Genomic DNA, 21,390 nt, shown 5'->3' on the forward strand with positions numbered 1-21,390 from the left:
CCTCCAGACAGCTGTTTTGTTCATAGACTCAATTTGAGAGCTCCTCGGTGGAGATAGAAAACGAATGAATAGATAAAGCGATGAGCAAAACAGCTGTCTGGAGGATATGCAACATCTATCCAAGAGCGAATTTCCTTGCTATGGAGTACGGTGTTGTGAATGTGGGCCAAGAGCGCAATGTGGAGTGGTGGAGTGTTTCAAAATTTCAAATGGCCGAGTTCGTCGCAGCTTCTGCGTTAGTACTTCAGTAGTGTATTGTACACAGTAAGGGGTCGTGGCAAAAGTTTTCTGTCGTCCCTGAAATGAACATCGTTCACTTTTCGTACTCGGACCCGAATGATGTTCGTTTCAGGGATTACAAAAAAACTTTTGCGACGACCCCTAAATTCTCAGGGGAAGCAAATTGCCGGTAGAGCGGGGGGAAATGCCAACCCCATTAGAACTCTAACCTGTGACCTGCTTGTACAAGTACTGCCTTAGGCGCAACACCTCAGTTCGTATTCAAAGATGCAGTTAGCCAAAGCAGAGCTGGAAATTTCCAAAATAATGATTAATACATTGATTATGTAATCAACTGTTGGTGTTATTGATGCGGTCAGTGACCGTAAGTATTCAATTATGATTTTCAACCATTGACTGTCCTGGATTTTGCATGGGCTTTGCATTATGATTACATAATGGTCCAAAAGAGCTTTAGCCAGTTATTGTAATAGTGATATGCAGAACCATCAATCATATGTACAACGCATTTAAACTCCAGATTTTCAGTCTTCAACGTCAGACTCCACCAGTGTGGGAAGCGAGGCACTGCGCGATGATATCCGACTGCTTTCCATGCCATCCTCTATGGATCCGGTCAGGCTGCTGGCGCTGCGCTGCTGCAGGGTGGCAAGCTGATAGCGATGCTTGTCCTCGGGACTCAGGTCCTTACCATCTCCATCGCCACTGCCAGCGCCACCACTCGGCTCATTGTCCGTCTCCTCAATCGTGTCCAGTGTGCCTGTCGACGGTGTCAGCGACAGGGTGGTGGGAAGCATGTCGTCACCCACGTATGCCGTTGTGCTGCTGCTGCTGCTACCGCTGGGCTTGAGAGGCGTACTAAGTTGTTCCATACCGCTGGCATCGCTGAATGTCGATGGCGATGAGCTGTCTGCAGAAGTAGGATCATGGTAGTCTCTATTGATGCCACTGTCGGTAGTGATGTCATCCGCTGCTTTTTGTAGCAGATGATCGACATCCATCTGTTCTATGCTCTTCTCCACTGGAGGAGGAGGAGGCACTTCACTTTCATGCTCTTGCACAGGTTCTCTATTCTCTCGCTTGTCCGCAATTTGCTCTGAGCTCTTTGCGCTGAAGAGGGCAGCTTCAAGACCCGACGGTGGTGCTAGGACATTGCTGGGCTGACTACTGCTGCTGCTGCCTGATGTCATCTTTTCTCGCCTGCTGGCAATGTTCTCCATGCTCTTTGCCCCGAAGAGTGCATCTTCCAAGCCACCGCCATTGCCGATGCTCTCAAGGTTCGGCTGGCTGACCACCGCCTCTAGTTCGCGCTCTTTCACTTTCGTCTTAGCTCTGAACAGCGCTGCCTCAAGGTCATCATCAACGTCTGTTGGGGTGACAAAAAGGTCCGGTCGGCTTGAGCTGCGTTCTCGCACGCTGGCCAGATGCTCCATGCTGGCCGCTCCGAACAGCGCGTCCTCTAAGCCAGTTGAAGATTGCTTAGCACTGTGGATTGCTTCGTCATCCTCTTTGTGTATCTGCGACTTCAAGTCGTTCAGGAGCAAGTCGGAGCTATGCCGTACCAGTTCTTTTTTGGGGCGGTGTACGGTGTCTCTGGCCTGGAATCTACGGCCTGAAACATGCTCGCTCTTGCTCTCCTTTCCTGTTGAGCCTGTCTTGCCGAAAGCTGAATCTTCCAGACTGGTTGGTTTGGCCACTGATGCGTCCTGACCTTGCCGTGTCGTGTCGGAAGAGCTCTCTGTCACTGCTGTGTCAGTATGCACGGGTTCATTGATATTGTGTGATGCTGACGGCGCTGCCATCATGGCACTTACGAGGTTTGCTTGGCGCGCCTGCAAAGACAATCTCAGCTGGCTGTCTGGAGAGGTCGTCGCGCCCTGCGGCTCTTCGTTGCTTGCATTCATGCTCGTTCTTTCGGTCTGAGCTGCTGGCGTTTCAGCACCGGCTGCTGGCGTCCACTGGCGGTGTGTGTCCGTCGTCATACCAGTTGACAATGAAGACGCCGTGCCATGCCTAGTGTCCATTGTAAACCTACGGGGTCCCAGACCAGCAGCTTCACTGGCACCCTGGCCCGTGCCTCTATTGCCTTCGTCGTCCGAAGGGTCGTCATGGTTGCCTCCGATCACCATCACGACCTCGACAGAGGGTCTGCCTTCCTTCCCAACTGATGGTGGAGTGACAACGTCATCTTCCTGCTCAGTGCCTTCGTTATCCGTCAGCAGGTTGTCACTGGAAGGCACAGCACTCGGCGCAGCAGAGCTGAATTGTGATCCGGGCGTCAGGCTCGCTGCCACCAGTGTTTGCTTGCTGTTTCTGGACAGAAAGTTGGCAAGGCCGCGGGGCAGACGCGATTTGCGTGGTGCTGGAGCTGAGCTTGCAGCTGCTTCTGAAGGCCCGTCCAAACCGTCAATAACATCTTCATCGGCCGTGACCGTCGGCACTCCCCTGAGACTCACGTCTCCAGCGTTACTGTTGCCTCTCTGCTCCTCTAGTGTCCTCTTTTCCGACGCTGTGTTCGCTTGCTTGTCAGCACGGCGCTGCCAGAATCTGCTGAAGTGGCTTTGCCTCTCCTTTATGCTGAAATTACATGACCAGAGAGAGAGAGAGAGAGAGAGAGAGAGAGAGAGAGAGAGAGAGAGAGAGAGAGAGAGAGAGAGAGAGAGAGAGAGAGAGAGAGAGAGAGAGAGAGAGAGAGAGAGAGAGAGAGAGAGAGAAAGGAGGGAGAACTTGGTCTTCTGCTGTGTAGAGTAGATACTGAAGTAGGTTTGAGCATTCCTACACCTATCCTATTGGTACTCAATCTATCTATCAATCTAATACCATAAAAGTCCGTAAATAAGTACGTATTTACTTTCGAATTTAGTGACCACATCCGTCCTGACTTTCGGGTGGGTACTGACTTTCGGGCACGAACTAACTTTCGGACCTGACTATGTGTGTAGTGGAGAAGTCATTTTCATGTAGATGTACATGCTACGTGCTGCATGTGCACACCATACCCGTACTTATTTCGGACAGTATGTTTACCGGGCTTGACTTGACTTCAACAGACAGAGCCAAAAGAATGAAGGGGGTATTTCTTTCGGGCAGGTACGTATTTACGGACTTTTACGGTAGTTCATTTCGGAAATCATCTCGTGGTAACCACTGGTTGATTGTTCTGATACGATCAACGAATGTAGCGCAACTTTCACACAAGCCAGGGAACCTTGACAATAGAGAGGTTCCGCACTACGTAAAGTTGAGCAACGTTACGTTAGTGGGCGGGAAAAATCCGTGAATTCGCGAATTTGCACTCCACTTACGGAAAGTTGTCTACGGAGAGTACGTAGATAGGACTCTGATAACGTAGCTGGTCCGTAAGTGGATTGAGGTACAAATTTATGACTCTCTCCCTAGGTCGATCTGGTTGTACACTGCCGCGTTTGGAGTTGCCAAGGGCAGCTACGTGATTTGAAAAGTCCGTATGGCGGAACACAGATGCACATGCAGTTACGTAAAGACTTTCCGCAGATCGACTACGTTTTTTACTAACGTAATTACGTTATGCGGAACCTCTCTATTAGGTCAGAGTGTTCACTGCGTGCTCAGTAAGTACTAACCAGCCATGTAGCAATGCGATCATCGTAGCCTCCGGACGATTGCATTGTACAGTCAGACCTCGCTTAACCGCACACATCTGTTTTCCATACCAGGGATGAATTTATTGTCATATTTTTGCATAGCAGTTTCTGCGATACAAAATCACAATTGTGTAGCAGTCTTTGATTTTGATTAGCATTTTTCTTTGAAGGTCGGGTGTTTACCACATTGTCCTTCTTGAGAGTGATGCCTGAAAGCCTATTTGGAAAAAAACGACTGAATCATACATGTGCACGCAGATTGAGAGTGCCTGCACCACATACACTGCATGTTACTTGACAGCATAGGCTAGGCATGGATAGTCTGTATGTATCGCAGTTTTCTGCAAGTCACGGTGACTTTTGAGTAGCAGTAGATCGATTTTGCATCGCAAACTGCGATGCGATACAGGTTAAATTCATCCCTGCATACAAATATCCGGATAGGCGAGGGAACCGGATAACCGAACACACATACTGTATGTGCATGTGGTGGCATGTCAAAAGCAGTGACATCGTACATACATGTAGACGGTCCTATGCAGTACAACTAGCATGCACAGTATGTAAAACAAGCGAGAAAAATGACAAGTGCATGCAACGGAGTGCTATCCGCATGCATCCAGCAGGTCAAGGACCTCATTTGCTTGTACAACTCCCTGATTCTTGCTTCTGCAAGTACGTGCAACCGGATACGACGAAGCTTTTTGTACACACATTTAAACCAGTTTGTACACGAAATCATGCACCGGTACCAAGAGTACATGAAAAGCAGAGTGTGCAGCTTGGGGCCTTTTCTGCTATGGGTGTCTGTCACGGCGAAATTCCGTGATTACATCATATTTGGCCCAGATCTGAGGCGGGAAATGGCGTAGTGCGTACAACTGAGCTGCAGTTGTGCAGAAAGAGACCTGCTTGAATCCTGCTTGTACGCACTACATCACTAAAATGATGTAATCACGGAATTTCGCCGTGACAGCAACCCATCCGAGCTGCACACTCTGGTTTTCATGTACTCTTGCCGGTACCGATGATGCGGATCGGGAGGTCCGGTTATGTTGTATGCATGACACATGCTGCACATCGGTAACCAGTGATTTTCTTCCGGATGGCGAGGGATTCGGATAAACGAGGTCTGACTGTAGATGAAAACTCGGAGTACACACAGTTCACGAGTTCACGAGTTCACGAGTGCACGTATACTCATCTTTGGAGGGAGCGTTTTTTTGGAGCTGTATCTGGGTGCTTGACAGCATGTGGCAAGTACACCTATCATGTCACTATGGCTTACCTGGTGTCGAAATGTTTCTTCTGTTTCCTCACGTATCCGCGAGGTTTGGAGAAGTCTTCGTCTTCCTGCGCACAGCGTGAAGGTAGCATACAAACATTGACATTCTTATTGCATTGTACTTTGTAGGCATTGGTCAGGACAAGACAGGTTTAATTCGACATCTTGGCAAAACCATAATGTCTCTGGAAGAAATGCATACGTACAGTGTCATGTGCATGTGCACAGCATAGCAGCGTTGAGCTCTTGCACATTCACCACCTAAGACTAAGACTGGCTCAGCCCCTGGCACTGATACTGTGATAGGTATACAAGCTGCTATGGTGTAGGCATACGGCAACACCCTCACTACTACTAACCCTTCTAGATTGGTGAGCAGGCTTAAAAAAGAAGAAGTTGACAGCATGCTCGCATAGTATTAGGGCAGCTGGAAAGGCAACAGTCAGCCACTGTAGGCAGCGCTTAGTGCTTACCGTGTCGAGATTGTCTTCGGATGGTTCTGCCGATGTAGGCGCCACCTCCGGACGGCTGTTTGTAGGTGTTGCGAGGCTGACCTGAGATGCCGGTGTGCTGGATCGCCGATCTGTTCCCGTACTGGACACGGAGCTTCGGCGGCTTATCCCACGTCGATCACCGCCAGGATCGTTCTTGTCCGACGAGGAGCGCTTTATCCAGCGGCCCAGGCTACGCAGCGTCTTCGACTTCTCCTTGCGCTCCTTCTTGTTCTTTGCCTTCCGCGTCTTGTTTTCGTCCTCGCTGAGATGGAACGAAACAGCTCCGCTTGTGTTCAGTTTGTCATCTCCGGAGGCTGCCGTGGAGTTGTCATGCTCACCTGACTGATCCAGGCCACGCTCCATAGCTAGTGCATGTGCTTCATCTTCCAGTTTGTCCCACTCCTCGTTTTTCGGCGGCAGCGTTATCGTACCGGAATCATCCAGTGTTGCAGCAGCAGTGGCAAGGCTAGCGTCGGGCGGATCCTTTTCGCTTTCCTGCTCCGCTTCAGCGTCATCCGCGGCTGCTGCAAGTTGTGCTTCTAGTTTCTGCCTTTTCAGCTCTCTTTGTCGCTGCTTCTCCTCCTCTTGCTGCATCTTGAGTTGCAGTTTCTGCAGCTTCTCCTGCTCCTTCTTGCGTTGCTTTTCCACCTTGGCCTTCTGTCGCTTTTCACGTTCCTCTTGTTGCTTGGTACGCAGTGCAGCTACCTGACGCTGCACCAGAGGAGAACACCATAGATAAACATGCAGGAGAACACCATAGATACCACATGGAGGATAAGTGCCTTCATAATTATAGCATAATCATGTTTACACATACTGTAGTCTTTTTCTGCAGTAGAACGGTGAGCTGGATGGGCTTCCCTGACATCACGGCCTCAAGACATGCGGTGGTTGTCACCCCAGCAGAGATCATTTGCAACATCCTTTCCATTCTACCAGTCTAGAAAATCGCTTTTTAAAGTTTTTTTTATGCCTGCTCATAACGTGTATACAATTGTATGTCTTTCAACAGCTGGCCGATCATGGTTTGAGTGTGTTGGAAGACAGACTGAGGAGAAAGCGGTGGGTAAGTTAGTGTCACTTTGACATCAATAGAAACTGATGCCATCGATCATATGTGCAGCGCAACAGTTGAGTCATGGATCACGGCCTCCATCAAAATGACAGAATGACGAAATCCGTTGTCCAGAACCCAAATGCAGTGTTTCACACTCTGGTTTCAGTACTCTTGCAAGTTCCGTAAGGCCACACCAAGTTATTTCTATGTTTCGCGTCACCCGCCCGCGTACCTTTTCAAATCCTTGACAAGAAAAAAAGAACCTAGACGAGCCAATCAATGGCTGTTCTGACGAACATTCTCTAGCCAGTATGGCAGATCAGAGTTTATTAGCTTCTCGATAATCTTGCATTCCAGGCGATGGTACGTAGAAGGTGCGAGAGATTAAAATTTCTATTTTTCCAAGCCGTGCGGTAGGCCTAGGGCCTGCTCACCAAGCGAGCAGAGATTCCAGGTGTCAAGGACTTCGAGATTTTCCACAGTTGTGATGGAGCGGGATCGCACTCGACTCAAATCAAAATGCAGGAGGAGCCATCCATGAAATCTCTGTATCGCTCCAGCCCAGTCTGCCAGCTGTCCTGTGACGACTTGTCGTTTTGGATAGAACTGACAGTTTGGTAGTGGTATTCTGTGTGCAACATGGCTCAGTACACATAGAATGGAGTTTAGTTTTTTCTTCTGTTTTTGTTTTTTTTCTGCCCGCCCGCGTGCCTTTTCCAGAAAATATCCGACGCGAAACATAGAATTAACTTGGTGTGGCCTAATTATCAAAACACGGAGCTCTTGCTTGCGTAATTATCAAAACACGGAGCTCTTGCTTGCGTAATTATCAAAACACGGAGCTCTTGCTTGCGTAATTATCAAACACGGACGGAGCCTCAGTGATCATAGATTAGTCACTGACCTCTCTTTCCTGCTCTTTCAGCACCTCCAGGTGTTGCTCAAGAAAGTCGATCACTTCAGTGTGCCCAGCTGTTCTAGCCAGGTCTAGTGCGGTGTGGTTGTCATTGTCAGTTGCTATCATCAGCACACCATGTTCAACTAGGCCTTTCACACATCTGCATTCAAGCACAAACACGAAACGGGACACTGCCACCATGATTGGCATGATCATGCTGCACATGTACATGTATGAGAATGAGACACAGTGCATGACCGTAGCCAGGACAGGGAATGATAGGGAGTGTCGGAACAGGTGCGGCGGATGCCGGCAGAGCCTCACCAATAACTATATCTTGTGATTTCGAAGCAATGAAGCTTGGGCTATTTGGGCTCAATCCCCGCACCTCTTCATGGCCGCACAAATATTGAATACCTTCACACGCCCCTGTATATACTGTACTATATTTTGACAAAATGTCTACCTATAAGCGCTTTATCACATAAAACGTTAACTCCATCACAACGTAGATCTCTTTCCAGTTCCACTATCTTTGTTCCCTTCTCTCATTCATGCCTCTATTTTCATTTCTTTTTAATCCTCTCTCCTCTTTCCCGTTGTCCTGCTTACTCATATCAGTGGGGCGTACATACACCGTTTGCCTTGCTTTTCAAAAATAAACGTCACCGACGACGATGACGACAGCAGCAGCAATAGCTGATCATAATCTGAACACTGTTGGTTGTTGATCATCAATGATTTCTGACAATACATAGGATGATAGGGCCTTTAGAAGTACATGTGCTCAGCTCCAAGGTCACGCAGGGGCGTTGGACACGGTACGGTCACTACGGTATTGACCGTACCACTTTTTTGCCCCCAGGCACCCTGTGAATCAATAAAATACACTGATCTGGGCTCTAATTTCCCAAAATGTTCAGCTCAACCACCCCTCCTCCACGAGCAAACTGTACTTCAGATGGCTGACTGTACCACACTAAAATACCTTCCGACACCCCTGAAGGTGTCTGTGACTACAGTGCCTGGCATCATTCCGCAACCCAGCGTTCGCAGGCCTAGGGATGCGCAACGCCCGGCGTGCACTCGAGTGACGCGACTGGATTTCACTGAGCAACGCCGGACTTTGAAGTACAGTACCGGTATGTATGCAATGAAACGTTATCATCGGCAGTTGATGTATACCCCAAAAATTGCCCCAAACGAGCCAACGGAAGCCTACCCCCACAAACCGTATGTTGGAACTTCGCACTTGAAAAGTATCCCCCCCCCCCCTCTCCTCTCCCCCCTGAGAAATGCCCCAGGATATGCACATGCGACTGTCGAGTAAAACACATCTTCATACAGTCTATTTTCGTGTATCCGGTACCTAGACTTCAATAAAACTTTATAAAAGCGAAACTCTCTCCGACATTTCTCACTGCTCTGTGGTTCCATAAAGAGCTATTACTGCTTCAAGCATACACATACATACGAGTACATTATCCAGATATCCAAGACAGCCAAGACAGCTTACTCCAAGTGATTGTTGTCAGCTGCATCGTGCAGCGGTGTGCCTCCAAAATGATCGCGCTCTTTTCCATTGAGTACCGACTGCTCGATGATCCACTCCAGACACTCCCAGTTACCTATGCACACAGGGCCGGGGAAGAGAGAAAGCACTGATAAGTGGGATGAGTGGTGTGTCCCAGCAACAGTCAGCAATGAGGTATGCGTGTTTCCCTCTGTTGTGGTACGTGTATATGTACTAGTAGGTCAAAGCATAGGCATGGATTGGCAACAGTACCACCCACGACTCACCGGTATGCCGTAAAAAAAACTACTCTCGGCATCAGCAAACAAACAAAAAGATTCTTTAGCATAATGTGCTAAAGAATCACACAATAATGATATTATTGTGAACTGTGTGCAAAGAATAACACCCTGGTTACCTTGCGAGGCCGTCAAGTGAGCGATGGTGGCGTTGTCCGGGCCTCTCTCGTTGGCACACTGCGCACCACAGCGCTCCACGATCCACTGCATGCAGGCCAGATGGCCGTGCTGTGCGGCTGCGTGCAGGCACATCATCTTGTCCTTGGCGCGGATGGACAGGTCCGCACGCCCGACCTCAACCAGGTAACGCAGGCAGTCCAGATTGCCTTCCTGAGCCGCAAAGTATGCTGGCGTCGCGCCGCTTTTCGCTTGACTATTGATGACGTTATCCTCGCCGTGAGCCAGGCAGAAGTTCACCAGCTGTCGGAGAATACCCACTTGGTTTTTCGCACCGGCCATGTGCAGTGGTGTGACGCCCAGTTTGGTTTTGACAGTGCATGTTGCACCCTCGGACTGGAGCAGTGCCGTCACAGCATCGTCTTGTTTTGCTTGCACTGCCCAGTGGAGCGGTGTGCTGCCCGAGCGATCACCAATGGTGATGCTGTGCTCCGTGTGCTTCAGCAGGTAGTTGAGACAGCGCAGTGAACCGGTGGCTGCTGCATCGTGCAAGGCCGTCGCTCCGTTCCTGGCCTTCACGCACTCCCTGACGTGCGCTAGCTTGACAATGACGCTCAAGCACTGAGCCTGATCGTGACGGCAGCAGTGATGCAGCGCCGTAGCGCCATACTCATCAACATCCATTGCCTCGTATCTGCCCTTCTTGTCCACCAAGCCAGCACGCTCCAGGCTAGCCATCAGGCACTGGACATGACCTTTTCGAGCAGACTGCAGCTGCGGGAATTTCGCTACGCTACACGAGCTGCACAGCCCCGACGAGGGCCTTTCTCCTTCGGCCATTCTGCCGGAAATTCACAGGAATGCTCGGCTAGCGTCCGCAAGCGCTGTACCTCCACAACCACAAAACGTGGAGGGGTACAATACCCAGCTACTGGTTTTGCGTAACTCTCCGCCTCCTACTGTCGCTCGGTGCCTAGAAGAAGTGATCAAATTCACTGATAAAACGATTCAATTATCGTCCGTCGACCATGGTCGACTCTTTAGGTTCTGGCTCGCTCCTGGGAATACCCAGGCCAGTTTTGCGCGCTTGCGCTACCCCGGAGTTCTCTATGAAATGCCGCCCAGGGTCAAAGTACTAGCGGAAGATAATTATGATGCCAGGTAGAGACTACACAGTCTACTCTACAGGACCTGAGGTCTCTACAGTAACACACGCATCACCAATGACTGTACTGTTATGTAGCACTTCTACTATCAGAGGCAGGTAATGATCGCTTCTCGAGCAAGGACGGCACTCAGAGCGTTCCAGGTAGCGAGCCTTCGGCAGTTTGCGGCCTTTCAAGCAAACCAAATTTAGTTCTTCCCCAAGTTCCAACGTGATTCCGAAGAGATATCTGGTTGCAAGTGCAAAACGAGAATCTTGTTTGAAAGTGCCAGGGGCCTAGCTGCCTTGGCAGTTGCATGCCGCTGGCAGCGAGCACGGATAGCACGAATCTATCCACGGCCATAAAGAGAACGCCCTCAACGTCACTAGTAAACATTGGGTCGTGCACCGTGCTCATACAAAGCATTCACGGTCTGTATTTTGAAAGCAAGCTGGACGCCGAAGCCTGAAGAATGGCTGGAGACGGTTGTTTTTGGCAGGTGACACGTCAAATTCGCTAATGCCTGTCCTAGAGAATGGAGAGAAAGAATGCTAAGTCTGTGTATGAGGATGAGCGGAGGAGCCACAGCATGCCACGGTCGTAAACAATGAGTTTGGGAAGACTTCAAGAGACAGTAGCAGTTCCACCCAAGCCATAATACGTGTGCTGTAGGGTCATAACGACATATGCGAAGGCACTGTACTGACCCTAGCCGCTGGCCACACGGAACTCCGGAGAGGAGCATACACCAGATCTTCTAAAGGGATGGTGGGCTGGTGTATATGACTTTGTTCCTCTTGCGAGACAAGCCGAAGCCACCTGACCTGCCGAAGGTGCAAACACTGAGTCTGGCCGCTACCATACGTGGTGTTTTTGCGCATCGTCATCGCTTCAGCCTGTTGTGACATGATCGATTTCACAAGCCGCTAGTTAGTGGCGATCCGATGCTAACCACATTCACACGTCTACACACCAAATCGACAGTACAGTGCAGTCCAATCGATCCAACTACAAGTACATGCATGTGGGTCTACTTGTATTATAAGCACGCTGTTCACGCTTTTCATGCATGCAACAAGGCCTCAGCTCAGCCATCACGACAGAACTGCCCACAAAACGTTGGGCTGGGAAACCACAAAGAGAACGAGCACCACGGATGCACCAAGGTCAAGGATACAAAGAATGCTGGACCTCAGAATGACAACTAAAGAGTAAAGTAAAGGTCTTTTCTCCCTGGCCTGACGCCACTGACGGCGAAGTACAGGAACATAGTGCGAGTAGTCTTCTAGATCTACCATTACTCATTAGTATTCCAGAAGCACGGAGTTGATCTACGTGGACGTGTACCTGGTGTAGATCTACTGGGCGTGGGCCCATGCAATGGGAGGAGGTTGCTCGCGAAGATTTACAATCTGACATGATAATTATTTTGTGTAAGCCCGAGCTCTAATTGTATTACTTGCAGATGAATGGGCAGATCTTCTGGGGCGGTTTCCTGTTGAATATCATTATCACCATACTCCATAGCCCGGCCCACTGGCCAGGGCAAGCTCAGTCTAGTCGAGTGGGTTGTCCTGTTGAACTGTGACAGTGAACTGATACTGATAGCGGGACTGAAACCCGTGAGAAGGTACAACCATGCCGACAAGAAGCTGTATTTGGCTGACCATCGTCGTTGTCATTCCCACTGTCCTAGCGTGGTACCTCTCTGAAACGGTGGTGAATCTGGGGAACGTGGCCTGCGGATTCGCTGCCAAGACCGTCTGTAGCGGTGTGTTCGTGTCCGAACGTAACCCCGAGTCGGTATTTCAACAAGACCTTCCTGGCCTGGTCAAGCGACTCGTCCAGTACAAGGTGGACTATGATGGACAGTACGTGAACACGTCCATATGGCCAAACGTGTTCAGCTCATCAGCAGTGTACCACGGGCCCTACACCGGCTGCAGTGTCATCGCTAACAGGCAGTTGTATGAATCGACGCACCGAGCACAGTATGATTTGCTCGATGGTGTGCAAAGCGGAGCTGCGCCTCACGTTACACTGGAAAGCGAGGATATTGTACAATACAATGCAACCATTCAGGATATTGTGAGTGCTGAGTTCACACGAGAATCTTATGAAAGGGCACACACACGCGCCATTGCAGTGCTGTACGATGGCAAGCTCGTTGCCGAGGGCTATGCGTCCTCCGAGCATTTGCCTGGCATTGGTGCTCAGACACCATTGCTGGGATGGTCCATGACGAAAACTCTAACGGCAATTCTCGTCGGCATGCGCGTACGCCAGGGTCACATGACGTTGGATCAGGTTGTGTACGGCAATGCGACACTGCGTGAGGTCATTCAAATGACCAACGTCCTGGCCAGCATACGGGAGGATTATAGTGACACGGCAACCATACCCACTCTGCTCTTTACCCAGCCTAGCATTGTGGAATTCATTCACAGCTATGTGGCTGCAGAGATGGCCAAGCCAGACCATGCAACACCGCAGAGTGGCGCTGATGCTTGGTATTACAGCTCAGCGCTGACTAACATTCTCTCGCACGCCTTACGTCGTTCCTTTGCCACCGACATCGAGTACTGGCGCTTTCCTAAAGAGGCTCTTTTCGGCATCGTCGGCGCTAATTCGGTCGTCATGGAGACTGATCAGAGTGGCCTGTTTGTGGGTTCTTCGTTCAGCTACGCGACGGCACGTGATTGGGCCAGGCTTGGCCATCTGCTGGTTCAGAGGGGCCAGTGGAATGGGAAGCAGCTGCTGGACGAGTCGTATGTGAACTTGATGTGGCAGCGTGCACCGGGCAGTGCGGGTGTCTACGGCGGACATGTGTGGTGTGTTCCCACCTCACCGCTGGACAGCCATGCATCGCTGTACGTCAGAAGCAAACGTGTGTTGTTAGACCGGGTGCTTCAGGCAACACCGCCGAGCGATACGTGCCTGATGATTGGTCACCATGGCCAGTATGTAATCATGATACCCAGTAGGCACCTGGTGTTGGTCAGACTGGGCTTGACAGAAGGCATGGTACCACCAAAAGACCCCGCACGGTGGGACGACTGGCATCCGACGTGGGACATTTCCCGTTTTCTCCAGTCCGTCTTGGACGCCATCTGATTCCCGTGCAGTGTAATTGCGCATGCAAGTACACTTCAGGACTGCCGGAAGCAGAATTTGATTGGTCCGGTAGTTTCACGGCCTTTCATGCTCTGTGTACGATATGGCGGGTACACATGCTGTATATGGATATGGCGGGTACACATGCTGTATATGGATATGGCGGGTACACATGCTGTATATGGATATGGCGGGTACACATGCTGTATATGGATATGGCGGGTACACATGCTGTATATGGATATGGCGGGTACACATGCTGTATATGGATATGGCGGGTACACATGCTGTATATGGATATGGCGGGTACACATGCTGTATATGGATATGGCGGGTACACGTACCCTCCACGGTAGCAAACACGTGTTGGTGGCCAAAAGTTGGTCCGGTGATAACTTGACCAACCGGACCGGTTCCGGCGGGCCTGTGCGCTTCCTGCTCCTTTCCGCAAGGGGGGAGGTGCATTGTGTCGGAAGAGAACCCATGGCTTCCTGACATACTGCCACCGGCGAGGCTCATAATGCCTAGTAGAGGTTTGCGTTCAACTACTACTGTACCAGTACATGCTTGTAAACTTCCATCATGTCACGCCTCAGCCCTCAGCCCTCAGCCATGCCTTGCCAATGACTGATGTGGCTTACTGTTTTTCGGTATCGTCAAGGGACTTTCACATCAGTGAGGCTAAGGAGTCTTCCAGCGGGAAAAGTGAAGTTATTTTTTCCAATAGAACTCAGACCGAAACATCTTTCAAGGATGCTACTTCACGTCACGTCTTATGTGCATCATTCTGATCAAATATAATTATACTATGTCAGTATTTTCGGAGATTGCCAGAATGTCAGTGTTATTTAGTGGAGAAATTTGGCAAACTGAATGTGTTGCCAGTGCTTACAAAGTAGCACTTGTATAAGCCTACGTATATTAAAGCATGTTTAAAAAAAACATTGATTAGTTAGACTCAAGATATGAAAAAAATTACTTGAAAAAGAAATTAAAAATAGATGTCCTTGTTCGAATGGCAATGGCTGTGCTCATGACTAGCCTTCTTTTTAACCAGGGATAGTGAAGTAACGAAGGGAAGACAGGGCAAGGCCTTACTCTAACTGAGCCAGCACTTCATGACAAACTGTTCTCACAACTGCTGCCAGTAAACCAGGACTGAAGTTGTTTGACGCTACTGTGTGAACCGGCAGATCGCCAGCGATGTCACTGTACACAGCTCGGTGAACTAAACGATCTGGAGGAGGGCTTGTGCCAGACAGTGGCAGGCCACGGATAGAAGGATCGTTGTGAACAGGTGCAGGTGCCTGTGTGCAGTTGGAAGGGCACACACCATCAGCAGCGGCTTGTTCGTTGCTGCCGCCACTGCCTGTCAGTTGCTCAGCAGCAGCTGCACCCAACTCTTCATCTGTGGCCTGTGGTACTACCATGTGCCTGTTGGCGCTGCTTAGCTCCTGGTCATCTGCTTGCATGGGAGTGCAACCGCTGGCTTCTCCATCATCCCTCGCCTGTCCTCTCACCAGGTCCTGCACTAAACGCACATCATCGGCAGTGTAACCATCACTGAGTATTCTCTGCATTGATTGAACTGCTCTCTCCAGCTGAGCTCTACTGCAATCGGAAAGTGTTCTCAAGGCTGCTCGTATCGCATGCTCCTCTGTCATCAGGTCACCATCTCCTCTCCGGGCGGTTTGCTGGTCTCTCCAGCCATCCTGAATTGCCGGCATGCCCCGTGTAATGGCATGTTCCTGTTGGCTTTCATCAGTCCGGCCGTCGACTGTTAGGAGTCCTTGCTCTGTACAGGCTGAGCAATCTGAAAGCCAGTGAAACATATGCACATACATGGACGCACGCACATGCGAAAACACACACACCACCACAAACGCACACACACACACCACACACGCGCGCGCACACACACACACACACACACACACACACACACACACAATCGAACATACGTGTACATCTTACTGGTTTAGCTAAAAAATAATCGTAAGCAATGAACCCCAGTCCTACCGGTACAGTCTCAACTTCATACCCATCCCGACCTGGTCACTTGCCCTCTGCCCTAACTATACACGTAGTACCTGCACAACCGGTACAGTGCCAACCGTAGCTAGAGAGAGCTTTGAATGTCACAGTTTTGTTGTGTGAAAGAGTGTTGTCAGAGTGGAGACAAGTGCCTATGTCTGGATCATAGAGAATGGGTTCAAAAATGCACGTCCATGCACCCAGGGTGGAATTGCTAACATAGGTAATAGGGCTTGAAAGTGATGATGTCAAAAACAGCCAGGGAGTAGTAAGTTCACATCAGATTTCTATTTTGGATCCACTCTAAGGTGTGACTTTGCTATTGCCTCAGTATGTGGGTGCATAGCAACCCACTCATGTCATATGCAGGTGTGACTTTTATTTCGCCACCAGTTGTCACCCCACCCATATTAGCCAATTCAGTCAGTTTCACTGGCTATATCACCTTGCTGTGAGTAAGACTGCTTGAAATGTGCTTGGACCCATACAAAAACTGGATCCAAGTGGATCCAGTTTTTGAATTTTTGAAATTGTTGCTATGCTGTGACGTAGCACTTTCAAGCCCTATTCTTATGAAAATAGGCCATAGACCTGTTTAACCTTTTCGTCTTACCTGTTACAATGGTAGCATTTTCCAGCACAATGATGGTGCTGCTGTCTCCAGCATTCACAACAAGACCATTGTGGCACTGTACGGAGCCAGCTCCTACTGCTGAAAAACAGAGCAAACCAGCAGGCAGTGATGCAGGGCGCAACGGTTTCAGCTTGGTATGTGATTATATGAAGTAGTGAATCATGATCATGCATTCCTTTCTAAGGATATGTGTGTAAAAATGTTTTTTTTTCAATTCTCCTGTTTCCTCACCATTATCAGGAGCCAGGCGCGTGCCCCGTATGGGTTCCTGGGTGCCCGGAACCCCTCCCCCCTTTTTCGCTCAAAATGCAGGATTTTGCTTCATTTTTTGAAACATTTCCCGGGGAGGCCCCCCGGACCCCCCCCCCTTTTGAAGGGCACCGGCGCACGCGCCTGGGAGCAATTCATTTTTATGAAGAGTCAGACTTTTATGCCACAGTAATATTATTCATTGCAAAAACAAGTCACGGCTTACCTTCCTTTGCCGCTGAAGGGCAGCTTGATCCGTCGTGCCGTGAGTTGACTGACCTGACAAGGCCTACACATGGGCACTGCTGGTGCTGTGACATAGCAGACACGGCCAGCCTGTGAGCGCTTGCCAAGACAGCTCGCAGATTGTCAGCCATCAGGTGCTGTTCCTCGGACATACCTGGCATGATGTCACATTGCACAGAATGACCCAGCGCAAGTAAATATGTACATGACTACATTCAGAAAGTAGTAGTAGGGCGAAAGTTACTCTTAAAAAAAAAGGATTTTTGGTGCGCTCTACAGTGTGCGTATTCCGGTTTATCGGAAAGAGACTGGCGTGCCGCTTTGAGAGATTCAGAAATGAATCTAATGATACCCTCGGCACTAGCAATAGGCGTGAGATTCTCTCTCGTTTGGAGCAGTTGTGCTATTCGGCTGCTACGGAATGCGGCAAACTCCCGATTACCATCATGGTCTGATTTTGCAGGTTCAGCGGCTGCATCCAGCATGCCTGATGTTACAGTGGTCCCTTTAGAATCCGGTATCATGGCATTCGTGCTACGAAAATGCTGCTGGATAAGAGAGGGCACTGGACTAACAAATCTGATGTATTGGAGCAGTGGGCATGGATAGGATATTGGGTTACTGAAAATGATGCTGGTTTAACTTATTGAGGGTGGTGGCTGGTAAAGTGCTGTATTACACCGGCATGCCTGTACACTACTACTCACCATCAGCATCAGCATCAGGTGCTGCTAGCAAGTGCCTGTGGAATAGTGCTCCTGTTGATGGACAGCTCAGCAGCTCAAGACCACTGGTAGTGACCTGCAACACATCGATCGTGGCGACCTCCTTGAAACCGGCTTCCGCTCCGTCAGGTACTTCCCTTGCACAGTGCGGACATGGCCAGACCAGTTTCGATGTCGGGTACTCGCGAGACAGACGGACACCAGTGGTCACGAGCCAGCCAAAAAGCAGCCATGTTGCTTGGCAGAGACCGTGTGGTGCTCGCAGCTGCAGTCGTACACACATGGCTCCATTGCTATGTGGACTGGTTGGGCTACACTGAGTCAGTTTAACTTGCCAGAACGAGGCCATTCGCATGCAGACACTACCAGCGCTGTTCGGAAGCGCGACAGTGATATCTGCGGCATGGCTGCACCGGGCCAGAAAATCACCGAACAGCAGATTCACCTCGTCCATTGCAAACAGGCAGCCAAGCTCATCTTGATCATCGGCAACAGCGTCCTTCCAGCTGTCGTGTATGCTCGTACCACTGTACGCAGACTTTACTACTCTTCTGCAGAACTGGTCAATACTCTGCTGTTCATCGTAGAGGCTGTCCGTGTGTGCAGCAGCAGCAGCACTAGCTACGGCTGCAACAGCAAACACATCACCACTCACGTATCCAAAGTGTACAGCAATGGCCAGCAGGGCATTCCTGACCTCAACGTCCAACGTGAATTCTGACAATGACGAGTGCACATCTGCTGAGCGCCGCCACTGTGCATATACACCAGTGTTGCTCTCCGAGGCTGCCGTAGGCGAATTGTCCTCATTGAGCTGGGTTGCAAGCACCTCCAGCCGTGCCAGCATCCATGCAATGTCCGTGAAGACCACATCAGCACTGCACTGGTCTAGACCTGTGGGTAGAACATGGCTGGAGAAGACGCTACGCTCGTGGTAGTGAAGGTACTCCAGAGCATCTGTAGCTGTGCTGGCTGACATGCCAAACCCTTCAGCAAGCTCTATAACGGCAGCCAGTGGCAATGCTTTCACCATCAGAGACTCACTGTTGATGGCATCCGTTAAGAGCATCCAGGCAATGGGCAGACACGGCGAGCCATGCTCATCCGATGCCATCAGCTTGCTGACAGTTTCCAGAATCTCGGTTGATTCCTGCGAGGAGGTTGCTGCAGCAATGGATGGCCACTGCCATAACATGCTCAGCTCTTGAGCAATGAGATCCGCCTCTAGATCCTCTAGCTTGTTGGAGCTGTACTGGTGGAAGCGGTCGCTCATAGCATGCCATGTCTGAACTTGGTCTTTCCAGGCTGCTTCCACTTGATCCGTTACCTTGTGTATGGTGTCATGCCAGGATTTGCACTGTACAGAAGATAGCGCCTCATTGGCACTGTGTAGTCCAACCAGCATGAGATTCACTTGACTGCCAGCACAGGATATCATCTCAATGATGTCCGAGACGGATGTGTCCGCAGAAGCACTTAGCTCGGTAACATCCATACAGAGTAGAACGTTAGGGTGACAGCTCAGGAACAGATTGGTACTACCATGACCGCAGCTTTCTAGAGGAAGAAGAGTGAGGTGAATAGTTTTCACTGCCTTGCTGTTTGGATTGCAGCTGCAAGCTGGTACAGAGATCTTGCATTGCCTCAGACCTCCATTGACTCCCATGGTTGCTTCCACAGTCTCACTTGAAGCAGCTGCCTTACCGTGCAGGCTAAGACTGGAAAACACTCGGCTGCATACACCTCTGGCACCTACCAGCAGTACCTTTTCTGAGCCGTGCCAGTAGTTACAGCTCCCACTGCTAGAGCAATTGTACTCAGCTAATAGGTCAGGATCCATGATGGATCGACATGCCGGGTCTTCTGTAGGCGATGTGTGCTGGTCTGCAAGAATTTCAACCGATTGCGGAGCAGGCTGCTCCGGCAGACCACACAGCTGATTTCCACGTGCCTTTATCAGACGCAAGCTTTTCATGCCGAACACTTGGCTGGGGATCCACCTCAAGTGACAATGGTCGACGTCCAGCACTTCCAAACAGCTAAGATTGGCAAACCTGTGTGAGATGTGCTCCAGGTGATTGTGCGACATGGTGAGCTGCTGTAAGGACCTCAGATGATACAAGATCTCCGGAGCATGTGCAAAGCTGTTGTTGTCGAGGTAGAGACTTTCAAGATTGGAAAGTTTAACCATGGTGGATGGCAAACATGTTAGCAAATTTCCACTGACATCAAACTCGCGGAGTGTACTCAGCTCACCCAATTCCTCTGGCAGCCATGTCAGCCGCATGCCTGGGAAAGACAACTCTGCCACAACTCCACGAAGAATGTTCACCAGCAATGTTCTGGGGATTCGTCCAATGGGATTGCCACCGATAGCAATGCGACGAAGGCGCCTGCAGTTTGCAAGGAAAGCACGCGGCAGATCTTTTAGGCGATTGTTGGTGGCATCAACATCTTCCAGACTTCTCATGTTGTTGATCCTGCTGAGCTGCTCTGGCTTGACAAAATTGTGCCCAATGCTTAGGGTTGTAAGCAGTCTTAGCTGAGATAGCTGAGGAACACTGCTGCTTGTACCAGTCTGCTGTTGTTTCCCAGTACCACTTTGTGCAGCCGTGGGTCCAGGCTGATCACATGCTGTGTGCAGTGCTTTCAGCTTGTTACTGCTGAGGCGAAGTTGCTGCAGGCTTGCCAGATGATGTAGGCCATCAGGAAGGTAGACAAAGCAGTTATGTCGCAGATCCAGCACTCTAAGCAGTGGCATGTTCCATAGTAGCTGTGGTGGGAGATATGAGAAGTAGTTGTAGGCGGCCAGGAATCTCTCCACGGGCATGCAGTGTTTGCCTCGCCACACACCATCAGGTAGTTCGAACAGGCGCTGATTACTGATGTCAATGGAAGCTAGTGTTGCTTCTGGTGCATTTTTCGGCTCCATATTAGGGAGACGGGGGGGGGGGGGGAGGGGAGAGAGAGAGAGAGGAGAGAGAGAGATAGAGTAGGAGAGAGTGGGAGAGAATGAGAGAGCCTGGCGTCGTTTGAACTTGTTAGCTCACAGAAGACTGTGTTGGCTCCACTACACACTCCTGAGTACAATGTACTGTAGTGTTATCAGGGGCATAGCTTGGGCACAAAGGAAGTCACTGCAGCTGGCACCATGGCCAGCCAGCCCATGTGCTTGCTTGGGATCAATGCAGCTGCTCTCACTCTGTTCTCATCTCAGGCTTTCTACTGAGATTTCATTTCCTTGGAATTGGGCCAGTGACCATGGACATGGACCAAGGGGCGCAGCCGGTCTAGCATTCCAGACTGAGGCTGAACGCAGCCAACATGGCACTGTGGTGGGGGACCAAAGAACAGCGTCACAATACTCAATAGAGCTGTATAGCACAACGCGAGGAAAGCTACATAGCACCAAGCATAGTGATTGCCTGAAATCTAGCTCCTCACCACAAATGGCACCGCCATGCGCGGCTTGCTAGGTAGAAGTAGCGGTATTAGTATTATTTCTAGGGACATCCGGGCAGGCCTTGCCTTCTTACATCACTGGTAACCCTGCGGCGTGTGGAGGTAGTCACTGTACAGCCACTGACTGAGTCTGTGGTGAGAACATAGCACACAACTCGTGACCGGTATGCATCTTCCATCTTTGACTGATTTGAGGGCGAATACTCTTCGGCCACTGGCGTGCTAGCAAGTACATGGTCGCTGAAACATTGAACC

The 21,390-nt window shown here is 50.1% G+C and overlaps 3 protein-coding genes across 4 annotated transcripts; 1 reads left to right on the forward strand and 2 right to left on the reverse strand.

Annotated features, from left to right (window-relative positions):
• Positions 1 to 508: 508 nt before the first annotated feature.
• On the reverse strand, positions 509 to 10,978 carry LOC135809477 (zinc finger CCCH domain-containing protein 13-like). The gene is made up of 6 exons (XM_065322834.1): positions 9,529 to 10,978; positions 9,114 to 9,225; positions 7,604 to 7,757; positions 5,622 to 6,353; positions 5,152 to 5,216; positions 509 to 2,817 (listed from the first exon to the last, which is right to left on the reverse strand). The coding sequence occupies exons 1-6, from the start codon at positions 10,364 to 10,366 to the stop codon at positions 765 to 767; spliced, it is 3,954 nt and encodes a 1,317-aa protein (XP_065178906.1). The 5' UTR covers positions 10,367 to 10,978; the 3' UTR covers positions 509 to 764.
• A 1,331-nt stretch (positions 10,979 to 12,309) lies between these two features.
• On the forward strand, positions 12,310 to 13,785 carry LOC135810474 (uncharacterized). Its single transcript, XM_065323964.1, has one exon. It carries the CDS (start codon positions 12,310 to 12,312, stop codon positions 13,783 to 13,785), a length of 1,476 nt encoding a protein of 491 aa, XP_065180036.1.
• Positions 13,786 to 14,546: 761 nt separating this feature from the next.
• Positions 14,547 to 20,633, reverse strand: LOC135809478 (uncharacterized). 2 transcript variants are annotated; one of them, XM_065322837.1, is made up of 4 exons: positions 17,656 to 20,633; positions 16,929 to 17,102; positions 16,433 to 16,528; positions 14,547 to 15,598 (listed from the first exon to the last, which is right to left on the reverse strand). In XM_065322837.1, the coding sequence occupies exons 1-4, from the start codon at positions 20,603 to 20,605 to the stop codon at positions 14,880 to 14,882; spliced, it is 3,939 nt and encodes a 1,312-aa protein (XP_065178909.1). In that variant the 5' UTR covers positions 20,606 to 20,633; the 3' UTR covers positions 14,547 to 14,879. The 2 variants fall into 2 exon arrangements, with proteins under 2 accessions (XP_065178909.1, XP_065178908.1); XM_065322836.1 differs by having other exon boundaries at positions 16,433 to 16,531.
• Positions 20,634 to 21,390: the final 757 nt, after the last annotated feature.

This window comes from Sycon ciliatum, chromosome 2 (assembly GCF_964019385.1).
Source record: "Sycon ciliatum chromosome 2, ocSycCili1.1, whole genome shotgun sequence".
In the NCBI taxonomy this organism is placed as follows: Eukaryota; Metazoa; Porifera; class Calcarea; order Leucosolenida; family Sycettidae; genus Sycon; species Sycon ciliatum.

Coding starts and splice junctions, on each gene's coding strand:
- LOC135809477 (XM_065322834.1), bottom strand. CDS start 10,366: ATGGCCGAAGGAGAAAGGCCCTCGTCGGGGCTGTGCAGCTCGTGTAGC. Junction 5,217..5,621: donor CCGAAGACAATCTCGACACG/GTAAGCACTAAG, acceptor CGCTGTGCGCAG/GAAGACGAAGACTTCTCCAA. Junction 2,818..5,151: donor AAGAAACATTTCGACACCAG/GTAAGCCATAGT, acceptor ATGTAATTTCAG/CATAAAGGAGAGGCAAAGCC.
- LOC135810474 (XM_065323964.1), top strand. CDS start 12,310: ATGCCGACAAGAAGCTGTATTTGGCTGACCATCGTCGTTGTCATTCCC.
- LOC135809478 (XM_065322836.1), bottom strand. CDS start 20,605: ATGGAGCCGAAAAATGCACCAGAAGCAACACTAGCTTCCATTGACATC. Junction 17,103..17,655: donor ACCTGATGCTGATGCTGATG/GTGAGTAGTAGT, acceptor ACATCATGCCAG/GTATGTCCGAGGAACAGCAC. Junction 16,532..16,928: donor CCCTTCAGCGGCAAAGGAAG/GTAAGCCGTGAC, acceptor TCTGTTTTTCAG/CAGTAGGAGCTGGCTCCGTA.